The sequence below is a fragment of the Phasianus colchicus genome, chromosome 4 (assembly GCF_987193195.1).
Source record: "Phasianus colchicus chromosome 4, bPhaCol1.hap1.1, whole genome shotgun sequence".
NCBI classification, from domain to species: Eukaryota; Metazoa; Chordata; class Aves; order Galliformes; family Phasianidae; genus Phasianus; species Phasianus colchicus.
Genome location: NC_143439.1, coordinates 65,753,621 through 65,769,683, shown reverse-complemented (window position 1 = coordinate 65,769,683; position 16,063 = coordinate 65,753,621). Strand labels below are relative to the sequence as shown.

General features: G+C 52.5%; 2 protein-coding genes across 2 annotated transcripts; both read right to left on the bottom strand.

Moving 5' to 3' along the window:
• Window positions 1-6,530: 6,530 nt before the first annotated feature.
• On the bottom strand, window positions 6,531-7,817 carry LOC116225964 (NK1 transcription factor-related protein 1). The gene is made up of 2 exons (XM_031588685.2): window positions 7,568-7,817; window positions 6,531-7,480 (listed from the first exon to the last, which is right to left on the bottom strand). Exons 1-2 carry the CDS (start codon window positions 7,815-7,817, stop codon window positions 6,681-6,683), a joined length of 1,050 nt encoding a protein of 349 aa, XP_031444545.2. The 3' UTR covers window positions 6,531-6,680.
• A 3,149-nt stretch (window positions 7,818-10,966) lies between these two features.
• NKX1-1 (NK1 homeobox 1) lies at window positions 10,967-11,449 on the bottom strand. Its single transcript, XM_090140115.1, has one exon. It carries the CDS (start codon window positions 11,447-11,449, stop codon window positions 10,967-10,969), a length of 483 nt encoding a protein of 160 aa, XP_089996241.1.
• Window positions 11,450-16,063: the final 4,614 nt, after the last annotated feature.

Here is a 16,063-nt window from a genome sequence, read left to right as displayed (position 1 = left end):
TTCACCATGATAAAAGGCAGGTCTGGAGTCAGCAAGGCAAGCAGCAAGTAAGGAACAAAGCCAAGCACAGCTCAGCTCAGCTCAGCTCAGCAAAGGGACTTTACCAAAGCATACCTCCTCCACAAACAACTGAAGGGTGGGGACTTCATAGAATCTTCTGAGTTGAAAGGGACCTTTAAAGGTCATCGAGTCCAACTGTCCCACAGTGAATGGGGACACTACAGCAAGATCAGGTTAATCATAGAATCATAGAATGGCCTGGGATGAAAAGGACCACAATGATCATTGAGTTTCAACCCTCCTGCTATGTGCAGGGTCGCCAACCACCAGACCAGGCTGCCCAGAGCCACATCCAGCCTGGCCTTCAATGCCTCCAGGGATGGGGCATCCACAACCTCCTTGGGCAACCTGTTCCAGTGCATCACCACCCCCTGTGTGAAAAACTTCCTTCTATCAGAGCCTAGGCCAGCCTAACCTTAAATATCCCCAAGAATGATGCTTCCACCGCCTCTCTAGGCAAACTGTTCTTTCTTACATCTCTTCCAGTTCAGCTGATTTCATGGCAGTCACACCCAAGGTCGTGCAGCTGTGCCATATCAGTGTTGCAAATCAGCACCTGGCAAGGTGTGGGATGAGGATGCTGATGAGAACTACAGAGAAAGATGACTAAATGGAGAAAATAGAGCCTGTTGTTACGTTCAGAGCACTTGGAGCATCCTTAAATGAATGTGGCTATGGTCCTTTCTATTACAAAATCCTCTATAGATGTTGGAGGACTTAAGGAAGAATGTGGAAAGCACCATAAGCAAAGTGCTTTGAGCAGCAGTCTAGATCAGGAACAGCCTGGACCCTCTCCATCCAGCAACACTGGTGACTCCATCAGCTGAAACTGATGCTAGAGATCCCCAAACACATCCTCTAGAAAAAACATGTGGATGGGCCTGTCTAAAACATGGGCAAATTGTGACTTGTGGGACAAGATTATTGCTGTTCTGCTGTTCTAGGTGCTGTTTCTGAAGGAAAAGGAGGAGATAAAGTTAGTAGTTACTCAGGTTTCTGACTTGATGCTTTCTCTCCTCTTCCTCTCCTTCAAAACAGATCAAGTGGAGAATGAAATTATACTCCTGTTGAACCTTTCCTACAAGCTCAGCTGTTGCTGATGATGGTACTTCAGTGCCTGGTCCTATGTTGCTGCAGCACAAATTCCTCCCTGAGCTAGCAGACCTATAATACCAGCATTAATATGTGAAAGTTACTTTTTTTAATTTAAGCTCAGCCTCGTTCTTTCCAAGAGCAGTAGACGTGCCTTTGCTTATCTGCCTGTTACTGCCCTGAGCAAAACCCCAGCTACGAAGTGCTCATTACACTTTTACATTAACATCAGGAGTCACTTTTGTCAAGGGGGTAAGGGAAAAGATTGTTAAATATGGTACTAATTAGTTTAGATGTAATGAAACAGCATTAGGCATCTGGTTTCTTTGCAAGGGATTGTTGGATAACCATTTCTGCCGACGCTGCAATTTGCATAATGACAAGGTGTTGGCATTGCATCCACCATTAATTTGCTATATTTATAATGCCATTATGGATCCACTCTTATTCACGCACACTATAAAAGATATATCGAAACATAATACACAATTCTGCTTGTTTGGAAATTGCTTTTGGATATCTTTGATTTTCTGTAATAGCATTTTTGTCACTTGAATGCTAACCAGGCACCAGGAGGAGAGTTTGCCACACGCAGTTCTGAACCCTGAAATTCAGTGTTGCTTCCAAGTGGGCATGAGCCTTTATTTTCCTGAATCCTGAAGAAGGGGTAAGTGAAAGTGTGATCAGGAATGCTCAAAGCAAACAACAGTATTTCTTCTGAACACTTAACTACAAGGTGCATTGCTGGTTCTTTAAGTTCCAAACAGCATTCTTAAACCATTACCAAATCTTCAATAGGTCTTAGCTAGGGCAGTTTGCTATTACCAACTGTACATCAACACAACCAGTTGCAAAGCCATACCAGCAGCCCACCAAAATGCTCCATTCCTGTGCTTTTCTTACCCTATGCAGTCTCCAGGTATCAACTCAGAAGAAATAAAGCTTGTCATCCTACCTGTGGTAAGGTGGAAGGATGGGGAAGAGTCTCTCTGAGCTCAGCTGTGCAGGGCAGGCTCTTCCACTGTGTGTTATAGAATCACAGAATGTCCTGGGCTGAAAAGGACCACAATGATCATGTAGTTCCAACCCCCTGCTATGTGCAGGGTCACCAACCACCAGACCAGGCTGCCCAGAGCCACATCCAGCCTGGCCTTCAATGCCTGCAGGGATGGGGCATCCACAGCCTCCTTGGGCAACCTGTTCCAGTGCCTCACCACCCTCTGTGTGAAAAACTTCCTTCTAATATCTAACCTAAACCTCCCCTGTCTCAGTTTAAAACCATTCCCTCTTGTCCTATCACTATCCACCCTTGTAAAGAGTCTGTGATTGTAAAACAAACTTAAACAGGAATTGGGCATTCATTGAAATACATGTCGTAAGATTAGATTTCTTGTTCTGTACTGGAAAAGCAGTAGTTTATAAAAGGGGTGAATCTTTATTGCATCAATCGTCATCTCACACATCTTTCTGTAACTTGCAGTTCTTTGTTGCAGTGTCAGCTCTTATTGACTTCTGTAAAATGTCACTGGTTTGTGACAGTGCAGAGAAGAAAATACAGAAGTGATATTTTTTAAATTAAGTCTAACACTTAGGGTGGGGTGTTGGTTTTAACTAGCTGAAGATCTGTCATACACCAAGTTTAAATTAGTAAATCATATATTGGAGTTGGCAGATGTTTGTCACGTTGCCTGAACCTGCATGCCCAGACTTCTGCGTCCTGGACATGAGTTGGTCTGTGTCCTTGGTGTTTTCCTATAGGTATATAGTGCACCCAGAGGATTTCTCCTGAATGGGCACTATAGTCTTATCAGCTCTAGATTTCTAGTGCTCTGATAAGCTCAAGCATTGCTTTGAGGCTTTTTCTGTATGATGAATCCACATCCCTGTCAGACAGTGTCAGACATGGAGAAAGAGCTCTTCCTGCCAGGGTTATTTTCACTGTGACAGCCATCATTCTGTCCCCCAAGCTGTGTAGGTAGTGTGGTGCAGAACAGGATGGTCAGAAGGAAACAAATCAGCAAAAAGCTTACAGAAGTGCATCAGGTAGAGAAGAAAATAGTTTATGTAAACCCACCTTGTGAGAAAAACTTGTTAGGATCCCAGATGTTTACTTGCTTGTTTCCTTCATCTTCAGTGTCTGCTCTGATCTGCGCCTTGGTAAAAATCCCAGAGTCTGGCAGATCTTCCAGTATAGTTTAAAATGTTTTATCTACTCTCAAGAAAGTCTCTAGAATAGCCGTGCTTTTTTGCTTGCCCTTTGAGTCACAATTTCAAGAACTGTCCACACACCGTAAAACTTAAGTGAGAATTTAAGTTAAATATGTCTGTGTTAGAGCAGAACTATTTTACATAGGTAATACATGAGTTAATGGATGTTTGCCCATGCTGCAGACATCACTGTGTATTTTTCAGGAAATTATTTAAATGAAGTTATGTATGGAAGAATTTTTAACATTTTGCTTATTTAGTGTATGAGCAGAAATGTGAAATGCGACTGCAAGTTCAGCCTCAGGGGGTTTACAATATATGTGAAAAAAAAAAAAAAAAAAAGTTAAGAACTCATCTAAAACCAGAATAACACACTTTTTTTTTTTTGTTTGTTTTTGTGGGGAGGAAATACAGAGCACTGGTCTCCAATGAATCTTATGTAATTGCATCAGCTATGGTGTGTAAGCAATGACAGAAAATATTTCAAAATATTTTGAGTTCTCTCCCAGTTACTCCCAGTAAATGCAATTTGTTCTGTGAACATAAACACCTAACATTTATAGTTCTATATAAGCAGGAATACTCAGAACAAGGCAAAATAGATGCAGTTTCCTCCTCTTTCTCTCTAATTCTGTCACAAACATGGTGAACAGTGATAAGATGCAATTAGTGTCTGAATCGCGTCTCACAAAACAGGCTTGCAACCTTGGATTTAACAGAGAATCATAGACTCACAGAATAGTTTGGGTTGGAAGGGATATTTAAAATCATGTAGTTCCACCCCCCTGCTATAAGAAGGGACACCTCCCACAAGACCAGGTTGCTGACAGCCCCATCCAGCCTTGGATTGAACACCTCCAGGGAGGAAGCATCCACAGCCTCTCTGGGCAACCTGTTCCAGTGTCTCACCACTTTCACAGTAAAGAATTTCTTCCTAATATCTAGTCTTAGCATTGAATTTTTTGGGAATTTATTTAAAAATATGCATGGGCAGGGACATGGGCAGTGAAGTTAGGACATTCAAACAGGTGGGAGCAGCTGGCATCAATTGCTGAACATTCACAGAAAGGATGTTTCTGAACCAAAGCCCTGTGCTGATACCACCAAGCTTCTTCCTGGCAGTCACACAGCCTGGTTACAGGACAGTGGTCTAGGGAGCACCATCTGAGAACTGGATCTTCGGTGCTGCTCCTGCTCATACTCTAAAAGGCCTCTATGTGTGGGTTGTGACTTGAGACTGACTGCATGGTACACAGTCTGTGTGCTGGGAAAGCTCTGCTACAGCCAAGGCTCTTTGGTTTTTGTATTGACTTCTATATGCAGAACATCAACTGGATGAGACATTCAAGCAAGAATTGTCAATAACTTCCTAACCAATGCTAAGAAATACCCCTCAGAGTCTGTTTTCAGCATTGCCTTAAAATGCGAGAAGCCTCGTTAAGATGGATTTAATGACTGCGAATCTCAGGCTGACTCCTTCCTCCAGCAGCTGTGAGTAATAACACTCACACAGACAGGTTTTGCTGGCAGGGGGGTGACTGTCTCAGAGCAGAAAAATCATCTGCTCCAGACCTCAAAAATCATCTGCTCCAGAGCTCCGAGCATCTCCCTTTTAGCTCTGGAATACTTTTCAGTTGGAAGAACTGCTTGGAGTTCCCCATGCGTTTGCTATTTCTCTTAATGGAGCTGGCTCACGCCCCATCTGAGCTACAAACACAAGCATTAGTCATGTTTGCTCAGACCTGGTCAGCAACAGGTTGGTTTGACAAGGTGAGAAAGTTTCCCCAGCGACCCCTTCCCAGTTCGTCTGTTTTTCTCCTGTCAGCAGAGAACTGTGCTCCAAGCAACCCTTATCAGAGAATCGCAATGATCATCCAGTTTCAACCCCCCTGCTATGTGCAGGGTCACCAGCCACCAGACCAGGCTGCCCAGAGCCACATCCAGCCTGGCCTTGAACCCTTGTAGCGTTCTCACTGAAAACTTACTTCGGAAAAAAAACCTTTTATCACAACACTTATCACCAAACGCAAAGGGTTTTGCACGGTTCTGAAGGTCGAGAGATGAACTCTTGGAACAGAGCGGAGACACCGAACCTTTCCCGGCGCCGAGGCCGGGCCCTCCCGCATTATAGCGCCCCCTGCCGGGCGCACCGCGGCGCCGCGTTCCCGCCCTGCCGCTCGGCTCCGCGCCTCGGAGTGCAGCGGCCCGCACCGAGGGGGGACGGAAGGCAGCGCGGCTGCCGGGATGCTCTGTAAGAGCTCCTTAAAATCACCCGAGAAAAGCTGGATTCGTAAAGTTCCCTTAGGAGAGCAGCCGTCACGTTTCTGAGCTGAAAAATAAAACAAACAAAACCCAGACACAACAGTGGGAATAGGGAGTTCCCTTCCGTACGGACTTTGGGATCACATGGGGAATGAGGTCCCTGCAGCCCGTTCGGGGTGGACGAAGCGGTCCGGCTTTGCAATTAAGAAAAAATAAAAGAAGGGTGATAGAATTGACACTATTTTCAAAATCATCAGCGGAGGCGCGATGGGAAGATCGTTTTATTTGCTCAAGGAGCGGGATATGAGAGAAAGAACCGATTTGTTCTATTTACATAAAATATCGGGCTCTCCGTCAGAGGACAGAGAGGAAAACAAAAAAAAAGAGGGGGGGGGGGGGGGGGGGAGAGAAAGTGGCCCTAACATTGCAGAGCGGAGGTCGGCAGTTGGCGACGGACGGCCACGGGAAGACGGGAGGGCAACGGCCTCTGCATTAGAAGAAAAAACGAAGTTTGTGAATAGGAAACACGCGGCGCGGTTCCCAGCGTAAACGCAAAGAGAAACAAAACCCCCGAATCGTCCCTTTTGCCTTTTGTGGGCGTTTTCCTGCAGCCCCGCCCGGAAGCAGCAGCCGGCACCACGGGTTCCTTCACGTTTATTGATTGAGTTAAAGTGTTCAGCAAACAAAGTGCTCTCTGTATCATCTTCCCGCCGTCATTCCCATCCCTTATACATTAATTATAAAGTTAAAACTTTTTTTTTCTTTTTTTTTCTTTTTTCTTTTTTTTCCGTAACGACCAGAAATATACAGAAATGCAGAACGTAAAAACGAAAGAAACCCAAAGCCCTACAGGCGAGGGGGCTTCGGTCGTCGCGCGCGGCGCTGCGCCGGTCCGGTCCGCAAAGCTCCGTGCGCTGAGGTAAGAGCCCAGCCCGCCGCCGCGCCCCTCCGCACGGGGTTCCGCACGAGGTTCCGCACGGGGTCCGCCGGGCCGGGCCGGTCCCCTCAGCACCGAGGGCAGCGCGGGCTGAGGGCTGGGGGAAAGCGGCGGAGCGCGCTTATAGGTGGGGGGTGTAGAAAGCCGGAGCGCCGTAAGTCTGCGAGCCCAGCACGAAGGGCGAGAGGACGGCCGGGCTGGGCAGGAAGGGCAGCTGGGCGGCGCACACCAAACCCCCGGCCGGGTGACCCGCGTAGCTGCCGGGCCCGTGCATGGAGAGCGGGTTGCCCATGGGCGGCGAGTGGCTGAGCGGGCTGAGGCCGCCCGGCAGCGCCCCTCCGCCCAGCGCCCCGCCCGCCCCGCCGCCCGCCCCGCCGCCGCCGGTGGGCGCGCTGGTGTCGGCGCCCGGGTTCTGCTTCTTCCACTTGGTGCGGCGGTTCTGGAACCAGATCTTCACCTGCGTCTCGGTGAGGCTGAGCGAGAGCGCCAGGTTGAGGCGCTCGCACACCGACAGGTACCGCGTGGACTTGAACTTGTTCTCCAGCGCCACCAGCTGCTCGTACGTGAAAGCTGTCCGCGCCCGCCGGGGTTTGCCCGACTTGGAGTCCGAGCCCGTGCGCTTCCTCTTGGGCTTGGGCTGCTGCTGCCCTCCGCCGGGTTGCTGCGACGGCGGCGGTTGCTGGGGCGGCGGCGGCGGCGGCGGGGGGGGCGGAGGACCGACGGCCGCCTCGGGAGCGTCGGAGTGCTGCGGGCCCGCCTCGGCCTCGCCGGGAGCCGCCGGGCCGCTGCCGGTGCTGCCGCTGCTGCTGCTCTCCTCGCTGCACAGCTCCTCGTCGTCCTGCAGCTCGCTGTCGGGGCTGCGGCTCGGCCGGCTGCCGTAGTCCAGGTCGCACTCCTCGGCCTTGTAGAGCTCGCCGTCCTCTGCGCAAAACAGACAGCCGCCGTTAGACCTCAGCCAGCACCGTTAGACCTCAGCCAGCCCCGGCCCCGACCCCGCGCGGCCCCGACGCCCTTCGGCCTCCCCGCTGCTGCCGTTAGGACGGGGGAACGGGGGAACCCCGACGTGGGGATGCGAGTATCCCGTGCTCGTAGGGCGCAAGGCTCGGAGCTGCTCGGAAGCGGCGGGGATGGGTCTCGGAGCTGCCACTGATGGGCAGCGCCGGGGCTGCGCCCTGGGGCCGGCAAGGTGCCGTGCTGCCCGGGAACGCTTTTGGCAGGGCAGAATCCGGCACCGAGCGGCGGCCGCTTCCAGCCTCATCCTCAAAACACGGCCGGGAAGGCCCTTCGGGGTTGCAACGGCGTGGTGCTGCAGCCGCCGGGCAGGATCCCGCAGCACCGCTCCTCGTTCGGGCAGCGCGAGGGATGGGGCGGTGGGCTGGCGGCCTGGGCCGAGCGAGCAGCCCTGGGGAGGAGGGCAGAGAGGCTGTCAGCGCTTTTAGCAGTTTTAGTTAGGGAAGTATCCGCACCGATGGGAGAGCTGCTGGCTTTTGCTCCGGCATTTTTAACCCTTTCTCTGCCTGGTTTGACCTCTTGTCAGTTCGTGAGATGGAAGTATTAAAGTGGAGTAAATACTTGTACTGATTAGCAGAGCAGATACAAACTTAATTAAACTCATTTTGTGTAATGTACAAACTAGTTAACGGTCATTTAATTTATTTGGGTTTATAGGACGCTCCAATTAACGGTCTTCATTGGAGAACAGGCGCAATTATCCGATATTTAAGGCTATCGGACTTCTGCTGATGGTTCCGTCATTGAGAAGCCTGGAAGGAAAGAGCGTTTTTGGGAGAGCCGCCACCTCCGCCCGTCGGGCTGCTCCGGCTACCGGCAGGAGAACGCTGCCCGCAATGTGCCGTGGGGCCACGGCGCTGTCGGAGACACCGGGGGCTCAGGGCCACAGCCGCGGCCCTTCATCCGCGGGTTTCAGGCACCCCACCGCTCGGACCTACAACGCGGCCGCAGCTCCGGGAGATCCCGAGCCGAAGGCTCGTTTTACTCCAGGTGTGCAAGAGAAAGTGGATCGCTCATCTGTCACCCCGTGCGTGTTTTAGTCGGTTTTAATGCCCCCAAAACTGAACCCGTTAGTGCATGCCCTGCTCTGTCCATACCCTAACGCCGGACCCTTACCAACAGCCTAAGGGTGTTTTTAAAATGATGTCTGTTGAAGGAGCTGATTTTGGCTGACGTCGGCTCTGCTGGCTCGGGGAGAAAAAGGGGCAGAGAAGTTTGTGTAATCCTCTTTACCCGGAAAACATCCCTTAATAACGCGGGTTTATCCCGAGTCCTTTCCAGCTTTCTGATCAAACCAAAGAGTGAAGAGCGAACCCGCCCGACCGCCGCCGCACAGACGTGCGGTTGGGATCGGTTTCCCCCATCCGACACCGTGCGTGAGGACGGCTGTCCCACGACCTGTACAACTTATTACACACCGTCGTGTGCCATTTTGACAACAGCAATACACAAGCAGTGCGTGTATCTGTGTGCGTGGCGGTATCCACACCCGTTGAACTGCCCGGTCCGGGAGTTTATTTATTCCGGTAAATTAGGAAATCCCGTCCGCGGCTCTACTTAAGCTACTACAATCTCCATTAAGCAGCAAAAATGTAGAAAGAGTGCTTTTCGTGACGGAGACGGACGCCGCAGTTGTGGTTTTGTGCTCGAAAGATGCTGAATGTGAACTGACTGCGGAGTTTTTCCTCGGACCGCGCAGTTCCCTGAGCGCCCCGTGCCAGCCGCTCTTCTTTTGCCAGCAGCCCTCACCTTTCCGCTGTCGGCACTACGGCTGCTTTTCGGAACACCTCTCCTAAAATCCAAGCGGTGCCGGGGCTGCTAATTAATTACGGGAGGGAAGGGGGGAGGGAAGAGGGGAATTAAGTTTGGCGATTTGAAGCAGTCCCGGCTCTGTTTGTGACAACGTTAACGCGTGAGGGCCGCGGATCCCCACTCTGTTTGCTGTTAGAGGAGTGATGGCATTGCATTTCTCTCCTTGTCTGGAGATAAAAGTGCGAGATTAGCGATAGGCTCACCTCGTCCGTCTTTCGGATCGCGCAGATCTATTTGCTATGACAAAAGTCGGATGAGCTTAGACGAAGAATTACCTCGAGTACAGACTACTTCAAGAAAAAAATCTCTTTGGAATTCCATCAACGCTCCGCTCCCGCTTTTGCTTTCGGAATTAGAAACACTCCCGCTCTAAAAGACTGGGGCTGCAAGAGATTCCAGAGCGCTTTCTCTGCTTAATTTAACGGAAAGAGTCGCGCCGTGGTGGGATGGGAGAGCTCGGAGTCCCCTCTCCCGGCCCAGGCTCGGAAATCATTTTCCCCTTCCCAACAAGTTTCTCCCCAGCCCCGCTCCGCTCTCGGGACGCGAACCGCTCCCCGCGCCGCTCCCGGAGCTGCCACTGCACGGAGCGCTCCGCTGTCCCCGGAGCCGCGGGGTTTAGAGGTGACAAACTCGGGATATTTGGACCCAGAAAGAGAAAAAGCAATCTAAAGCTTGGGTCGAATGCAATTCCCGATCAATAGCGAGCCCTAATAAGTGTAATAGGTTTTAATCGAGTAATTATCCGAATTTTGACCCTATAATTTAGATGTTAGGAAAGAGTTTGCAAGGTGCTTGAAAGAGATATGCACAATTCGATAATAGGATATCGATCCAGGCAGTCCTACATGCCACTCTGGGGCGATTTCCCCCATTATCCAGCCTCTTTACGCTGCTAAGCACATTTTACCTTAAATGTAATCGAAGGAATTTAATTGTTTTTCCAGAGATAACCAGCATTTTGTCACAATTAGTCTGATTTGTCCTAAAAAAAGCCAAGGGGAGAGAGAAAATTGAATCTGTCGCCCAGAGCAACGCGAGGGGGGGAAGGGGAGAGCGGGTTCCAAGGCTGGGGAGAACATACATAAAAGTCAGAAATGCCTCGAGAGCCCCGGGCGGGTAGGAGGGAGCCGGGCTGCCACCGCAGGGCCCTCCGGCAGCTCCGACCCTTTGGGTCCTCCTCAGCACCGGGAGCCCTTCAGGGTCGGCCCGGCCGGCGACGCGGCCTCTTCCCCGGTGCCGGCAGCGGCCCCGTGCAGCTCGCCCTGCCCCGCCGGGGTACCGCACCGCCGCTCCGGGTTAAGCGACCGAGTGCTGCCGTCGGGCTGCCCCGCACGGAGCTCATGGAGGGGGAACGCAGGCAGCGGGGCCGCGCACGAGAAACTGCCCGTAGCGGAGCGCTGCGCCCGGCCCCCGCTTCGCCGTGCCCCGGCCTAAAACGTAGTTCCACCTCCCCGCAGGCAGCGTTCGCACAGCCTCGAGAACCGAGTGCCCCCAGCTCGCCGCTTCCCGACGGCGGTCTGTAAAAGCACGCGAGCCCCTTCCCGGGCGTCCGGGCACAGCCCCCGTCCCGGGGAGCCCCCACACCTACTTACTGATCAGCTCTGCGGACTTCTTGCACGTGTCGAAATCTTCGGCGAGAGCCTTTGGCTCGGCCAGCTCCGTCCCTGAGTCCTCGGGCTTATCCTCCGCCCCCAGCGTGAATTCGGTCCCCACCGATTTGTACAAGACCGCGCACTGCCTCCTTTTGCTGTTGAATTTGTTAGGGTCCAGGATGTCGAGCACGGAGAAGGAGGTGGTTCTGTGCACTATGGGCAGCGCGGCCACTGCCCCCTCTTGTCCGGGAGTGTTGTTCTGGCTGTCCCCTTGTCTGTCCCTATTCCCGGGGCAGGAATAGAGCGGCAGCTCTCCGCCGGCCGAGAGCCTCTGCTCCCCATGGCTGTCCATGCCTTCCCCGCGCACGCCGCACGACTCCCCGCCGATGCCCGCCGCGGTTGCGGGGGCTGTCACGGCCGCGGCTGCCGCTGCCGGGATGGAGATGTCACCGACCTTGTCTCTGCTCACATTCATGACTCTTCGCAGAGCCCCTCTCCGTTGCAACTTCTTCCCCCCCCCCCCCTTCCCCCCCCCCCTCCCTTTTTTTTTTCTCCCCCCCCCCTCCTCAGACGAAGTTGAGCTGCAAACTCCTCCCCGGCCCCCGCTCCGCGGGCTTTGCGCGCAGGGCAGCCGCTGCCTGCAGCTCCGGCACAGCGCTGGGGCCGGCCGGCAGCCTCCGGGGGAGACACGGAGTCACGGGGCGATGCTCGGCTCGGAGCCTCCGCTCTGCCGCTCCTTCTTCCTTCTCATCATCCTCACCGGGCTGCCTGTGCTCTCCCTCCTCCCCCCCCCCCCCCCTCTAAGCGCACATACACACAGAGGCAAGGCTGTATCTTATTTATGCATTCATATTTAGCACTGCATTGTAATTGGCTACAAATTAATCCCTTGCCCATAATAGTCTGTAATCTTCATCACTGGAGGAGAGACGCGGTGAAAGTGTGTGCCGGGGGGAGGGGGGCAGCGAGGGAGAGCGAATGAAGGATGGCGTTGGCTGTGATATACTTGGCTGTCAGCTCTGTTTCAGCACACCTCCACTCATCTGGAAAGCATCTAAATAGCCTTATTTGGAGAAGTGGGAGGAGATGACGCTTTCTTTTAAATAATTGCGGGATCAATATGAAGGAGATATTATACTCGCAAAATGAGAACTTAAGGTCTTCCATCCCTAATAGCGGAGTGAGATGATCAGAAGGGGATTATGTGCGTGTGGGGGCTCGGAGGTGGCAGCCCCGCACCTGTTTCCCTTCCTGCCGCTTTTATTAAATTACAGCAAAAAGAGAAAATGAGGGACGCGGGTTCAGTGGTTGGAGCGGGGTTCGTGGCCGCGGACACGCACACCCCCTCGCACACGCTTTTCTCTTTCCTTTAGATAATTAATTACAATTAAATATCAAGTGTAAGTGCCAGGAAACCTCTGGGAGAAAATTAATACGTTAACACGGCGCACGGCAAAACAGGGCGATCAATAAATTCGGAGTAACTGGGAGAAAAAGAGCGGTGCCTCCCGTGTGGTAACCGGAGACAACTTCCACTTTTTTTGGGGGGGGAACTGGAGGGAAAACAGGCAATGAAACAAACATACAAACAGAAACCACGACAAAAAGCCGAGAGCAAAGCCCTTCTCTTATTTAAAGTGCTTTTAATTATGAAAAATGAAGGAGTAGGAATACAAATGATGTGTGAATTGCAAAGCCCGAATTTCTTCTCCTACCTAATTTCCTTCCCCTCCGTGTGGCCGTATGTGCTTCGATCGTATCAATTTCATTCTTGTTTTGGACGCTGCAGTCGCTACTCGGGGTGAATTAGCCGCCAGGAGGGGAAAAAAAAAAGAAAAAAAAAAAAACACACAGGGTGTGTGTGTGTGAGAGAGAGGAAAATAGAGAAAGCATAAAAGGAAAATTAGATTTTTTTTTGTCTTTGAGGCTGGTGACACATACAAGGACAGGTCCTTTGCAATTACCGCGGGCAATGATCCTTTAGAAAGCAGAAATTAAAAGTTGGGAGAAATAATGGGTAAAACAATCAGCTTGTAATTTTGGTAGGGCTTGGACATGATTAGTCCATCAGCGGGCTGGGCCCAGGGGAGTCCCGCTGAGCGGGAGCCCACAGCAGCCCCCGCTCATATATTATACACCAGCCCTGAGATTTTAATCAGACACCACAACAGTGTCCTTTCCCTTTTATGACTTTATTACGCTTTATCTTTAAATTATAAATCACCTCCTGGCTTGAAATGGTATGTATAATCTGTGATCATGTGTAGGTAATTACCTCTCCCCCTTTTCCTGACCTTAGCGGCGGGGCCGACGCGAACACGAGGCGAGAAAGAAGTTTTAATCTGCGTCCATACACACACACGCTCACCCCAACACACGCAGCTGCCAGCCTGCTTGTTTGTCAGCAGCTCCTCTGTCCTCCTCCGGCCGTGCCTCTCATCGCATCTTTTCTTTCGGATAAGTTTTCCTCCCCTCAGTTTGTACTTTATTATTATTATTATTATTATTTCCTTTCTGGAGAGAACCTTTTTTTTTTTTTTTTTTCTTTTTTCTTTTTCTTTGGATGAGGGTGTGGAGGGTGAGCAGCGTTTCTCGCTTGGGCCTCAGAAATGATCCTAGTTGGGATTAAACCTATTCTCTCGGCTGTCCTCTCAGGGGCAATTGCCACGCGTGCACAGCCCAGAGCGGATAAACGAGCCCGGATTTCCAGGTTTGCGTTCGGTGCTTGGAGGAGAAGCGGCCCGAGCAGCGTGGAATACCCTTTCCTCCCCCCCAGTCTCCGCTCTCGACGCTGCTCTCGGCTGTTTCCTCCGGGCTGCTGTGCCCACACCGAGCCGGAGCCGGGGGGCAGCGGGCGGCAGCAGCGGGCACAGGAGGCACCGCGGCCGGGTCCCTTCCCGACGGGGCCCCCGATCCACCCGGTGCTTTTGTTTGTTTGGCGGCTTAAATCGAGTGTTATAAAGATGTTCTATTGCTCCTAATCACAATTGATTGTCAATTAGAGCCTCATTTGTGCAATCTCCATCCATCTGCCATCTCTGGTTATCTGTTCACCAGAAAGTTAGCGCTGATTATGGGGGCCCTAGATGAGTTGTGACATGTAATATCTCTCTGAGCTCGGGCCGGGTGACCGGACCCGTCTCGCTCTAAAGGAAGACAGTCCTTTTCATTTCCCTTGTAGGACGGACGAGCAACAGTCGCTCGGCCGGGAGACTCGGGGAGAGGCTGCCTTTAGGAAGGAGCGGTGGGATGGCAGACACCCCCGTGCTCCCCGAAGAGGGGATGATGGCACGTAGAGGAATCCTGGACTCCGTGCCCCCCTCGGAAACGTTTCCTTCTCCGAAATAAATAGAGAAACACGCGGAACACCTTCACGTTTTTACAAGCCTTCCGGCCTCGGCGATAGTTATCTCTGTACTTAGGCTGAATTATACCTGCGGGGAGGTGATATTTCCAAAGCCTGAAGGCGCCGCTGGCCACGGCATCATCCAGCAGCCGTCGGCTCCTCGGGCGGCCCCCGGCGGGGAGCGGCACAGCCCGGATCCGAGTGTCCCCTCCTCTGCCCCTGCCGGAGGCGAACGGCTCCCCTCGGGAGGTGCCATCTGAGGTCGCATCTCACGCCCCGGTTTTACGAGGGCACGGCAGAGAAAACCCAAGGAAAGCTCTGCCCCAGCCCTGCCGTGCCGGGCACAATAGGAAGGAGGATGCAGGGCACCTCGGCCTCAGCTTCAGGTGACCCCCAGCGCCCTGCGGGAACCGGGGCGGGACTGGGACCGCTCCATCTTCCTCCTCTGCTCTCCTAAACAGAAGCTTCTGGCCGATGGCAATGCGCTCAGGGGTGCTGGGGTCAGAGGGGAGCTCAACAATGAGCACTTTTTCACCTCGGGATTCATTAGTTAACACTGAATTTCAAATCAGATTTCAGCGAACTCCGGATCAAGCGATCCTTTTTTTTTTTTTTTTAATTCATTATTTCTCCCCCCTCTCTCCGCCCTCCCCGGTCCCTGGGGTGCGTGGGGCTCCGGGTAATTAAGAGCGTTTATCTCTTCGGTAAAACAATTTAGCGGCCCTTGCTGCTCTGGGAAGGTCACCCACTCCAAGCGGCCGCACCGGGCGCGGAGCCTCCGCGTCCCTCCGCGCTGCTCGGTGTGCGGGCACGACTGCCGGCTGCGGGGCTTCTCGCCTTCCTCCCTCTCTTTCCAAACGCAGCCCGGCTCCAAAGCTCGTCCTACTTTGAGTGGTTCCTTTAAAATGATCGTTACTCTCATTATGATGCCCCTGGTTTCTGTGGCTGCTAAGAAGCTCCCCGCCAGCCCCCGGCCACGCGGTTCTTGCTCTCATCCTGAGCCTCTACTCCCCCTGGGCCGAGGCCGACAGCCACCCCGGGGTGCTCGGCTCTCCCCGGGGAGCCGGGAGAACTGCCCCGAACCGAAGGCGGGGAATTAATTAAGTCGACCCACGAAAGGAAACGATTTAAGGGGAGAAGGAAAAAAAAAAAAAAAGATTCTGAAGCAGATCTCGCCCTCTATCAACGCAGTGTCAGGTCCTCATAGTAGAAGATTTAAAAGCCCTGGGGATTCCAGGTTAGGGTAATAATGAGCTTAATTGAGGTTAATGCTTCCTGCACAGCTCCTTGATTATTAAATTAATATTATCACACACATGAATCATAATTAGAAGTTTAAATAATGCTCTAGGGGAATCCTCGGAGGATCTATTAAACAATTCCCTTCTCTCTCACCAGCTCTCTTTGAGCTCCGAGGGCAACACGGGGGGCAAAGGGAGATGGGTGCTGCTGCTGGGGGGGGACGGGACGGCCCCCGAGCATCCCTCATCGTCCTTCAAGCCTCATCTCGGCGTATCCCCGCTTAAAGAGCCCATCACCCCACCCGCTCTACATTTAGGCGTTTATCTCCCAGCACCCGGGAGTTTATATAAAATCCTAATAAAGTGCCTCATCGTCACTTTATCGCGACCGGAATCCTTTTTCACTTGCTTCGCAAAAAGCCGACCGTCCGGGGGCTGCGTGTTCGCCGCCTGCCATCCCCTCTGGGCGAAGCGGGGAGCTCCGCTCTTCCCCCCGTCTGTC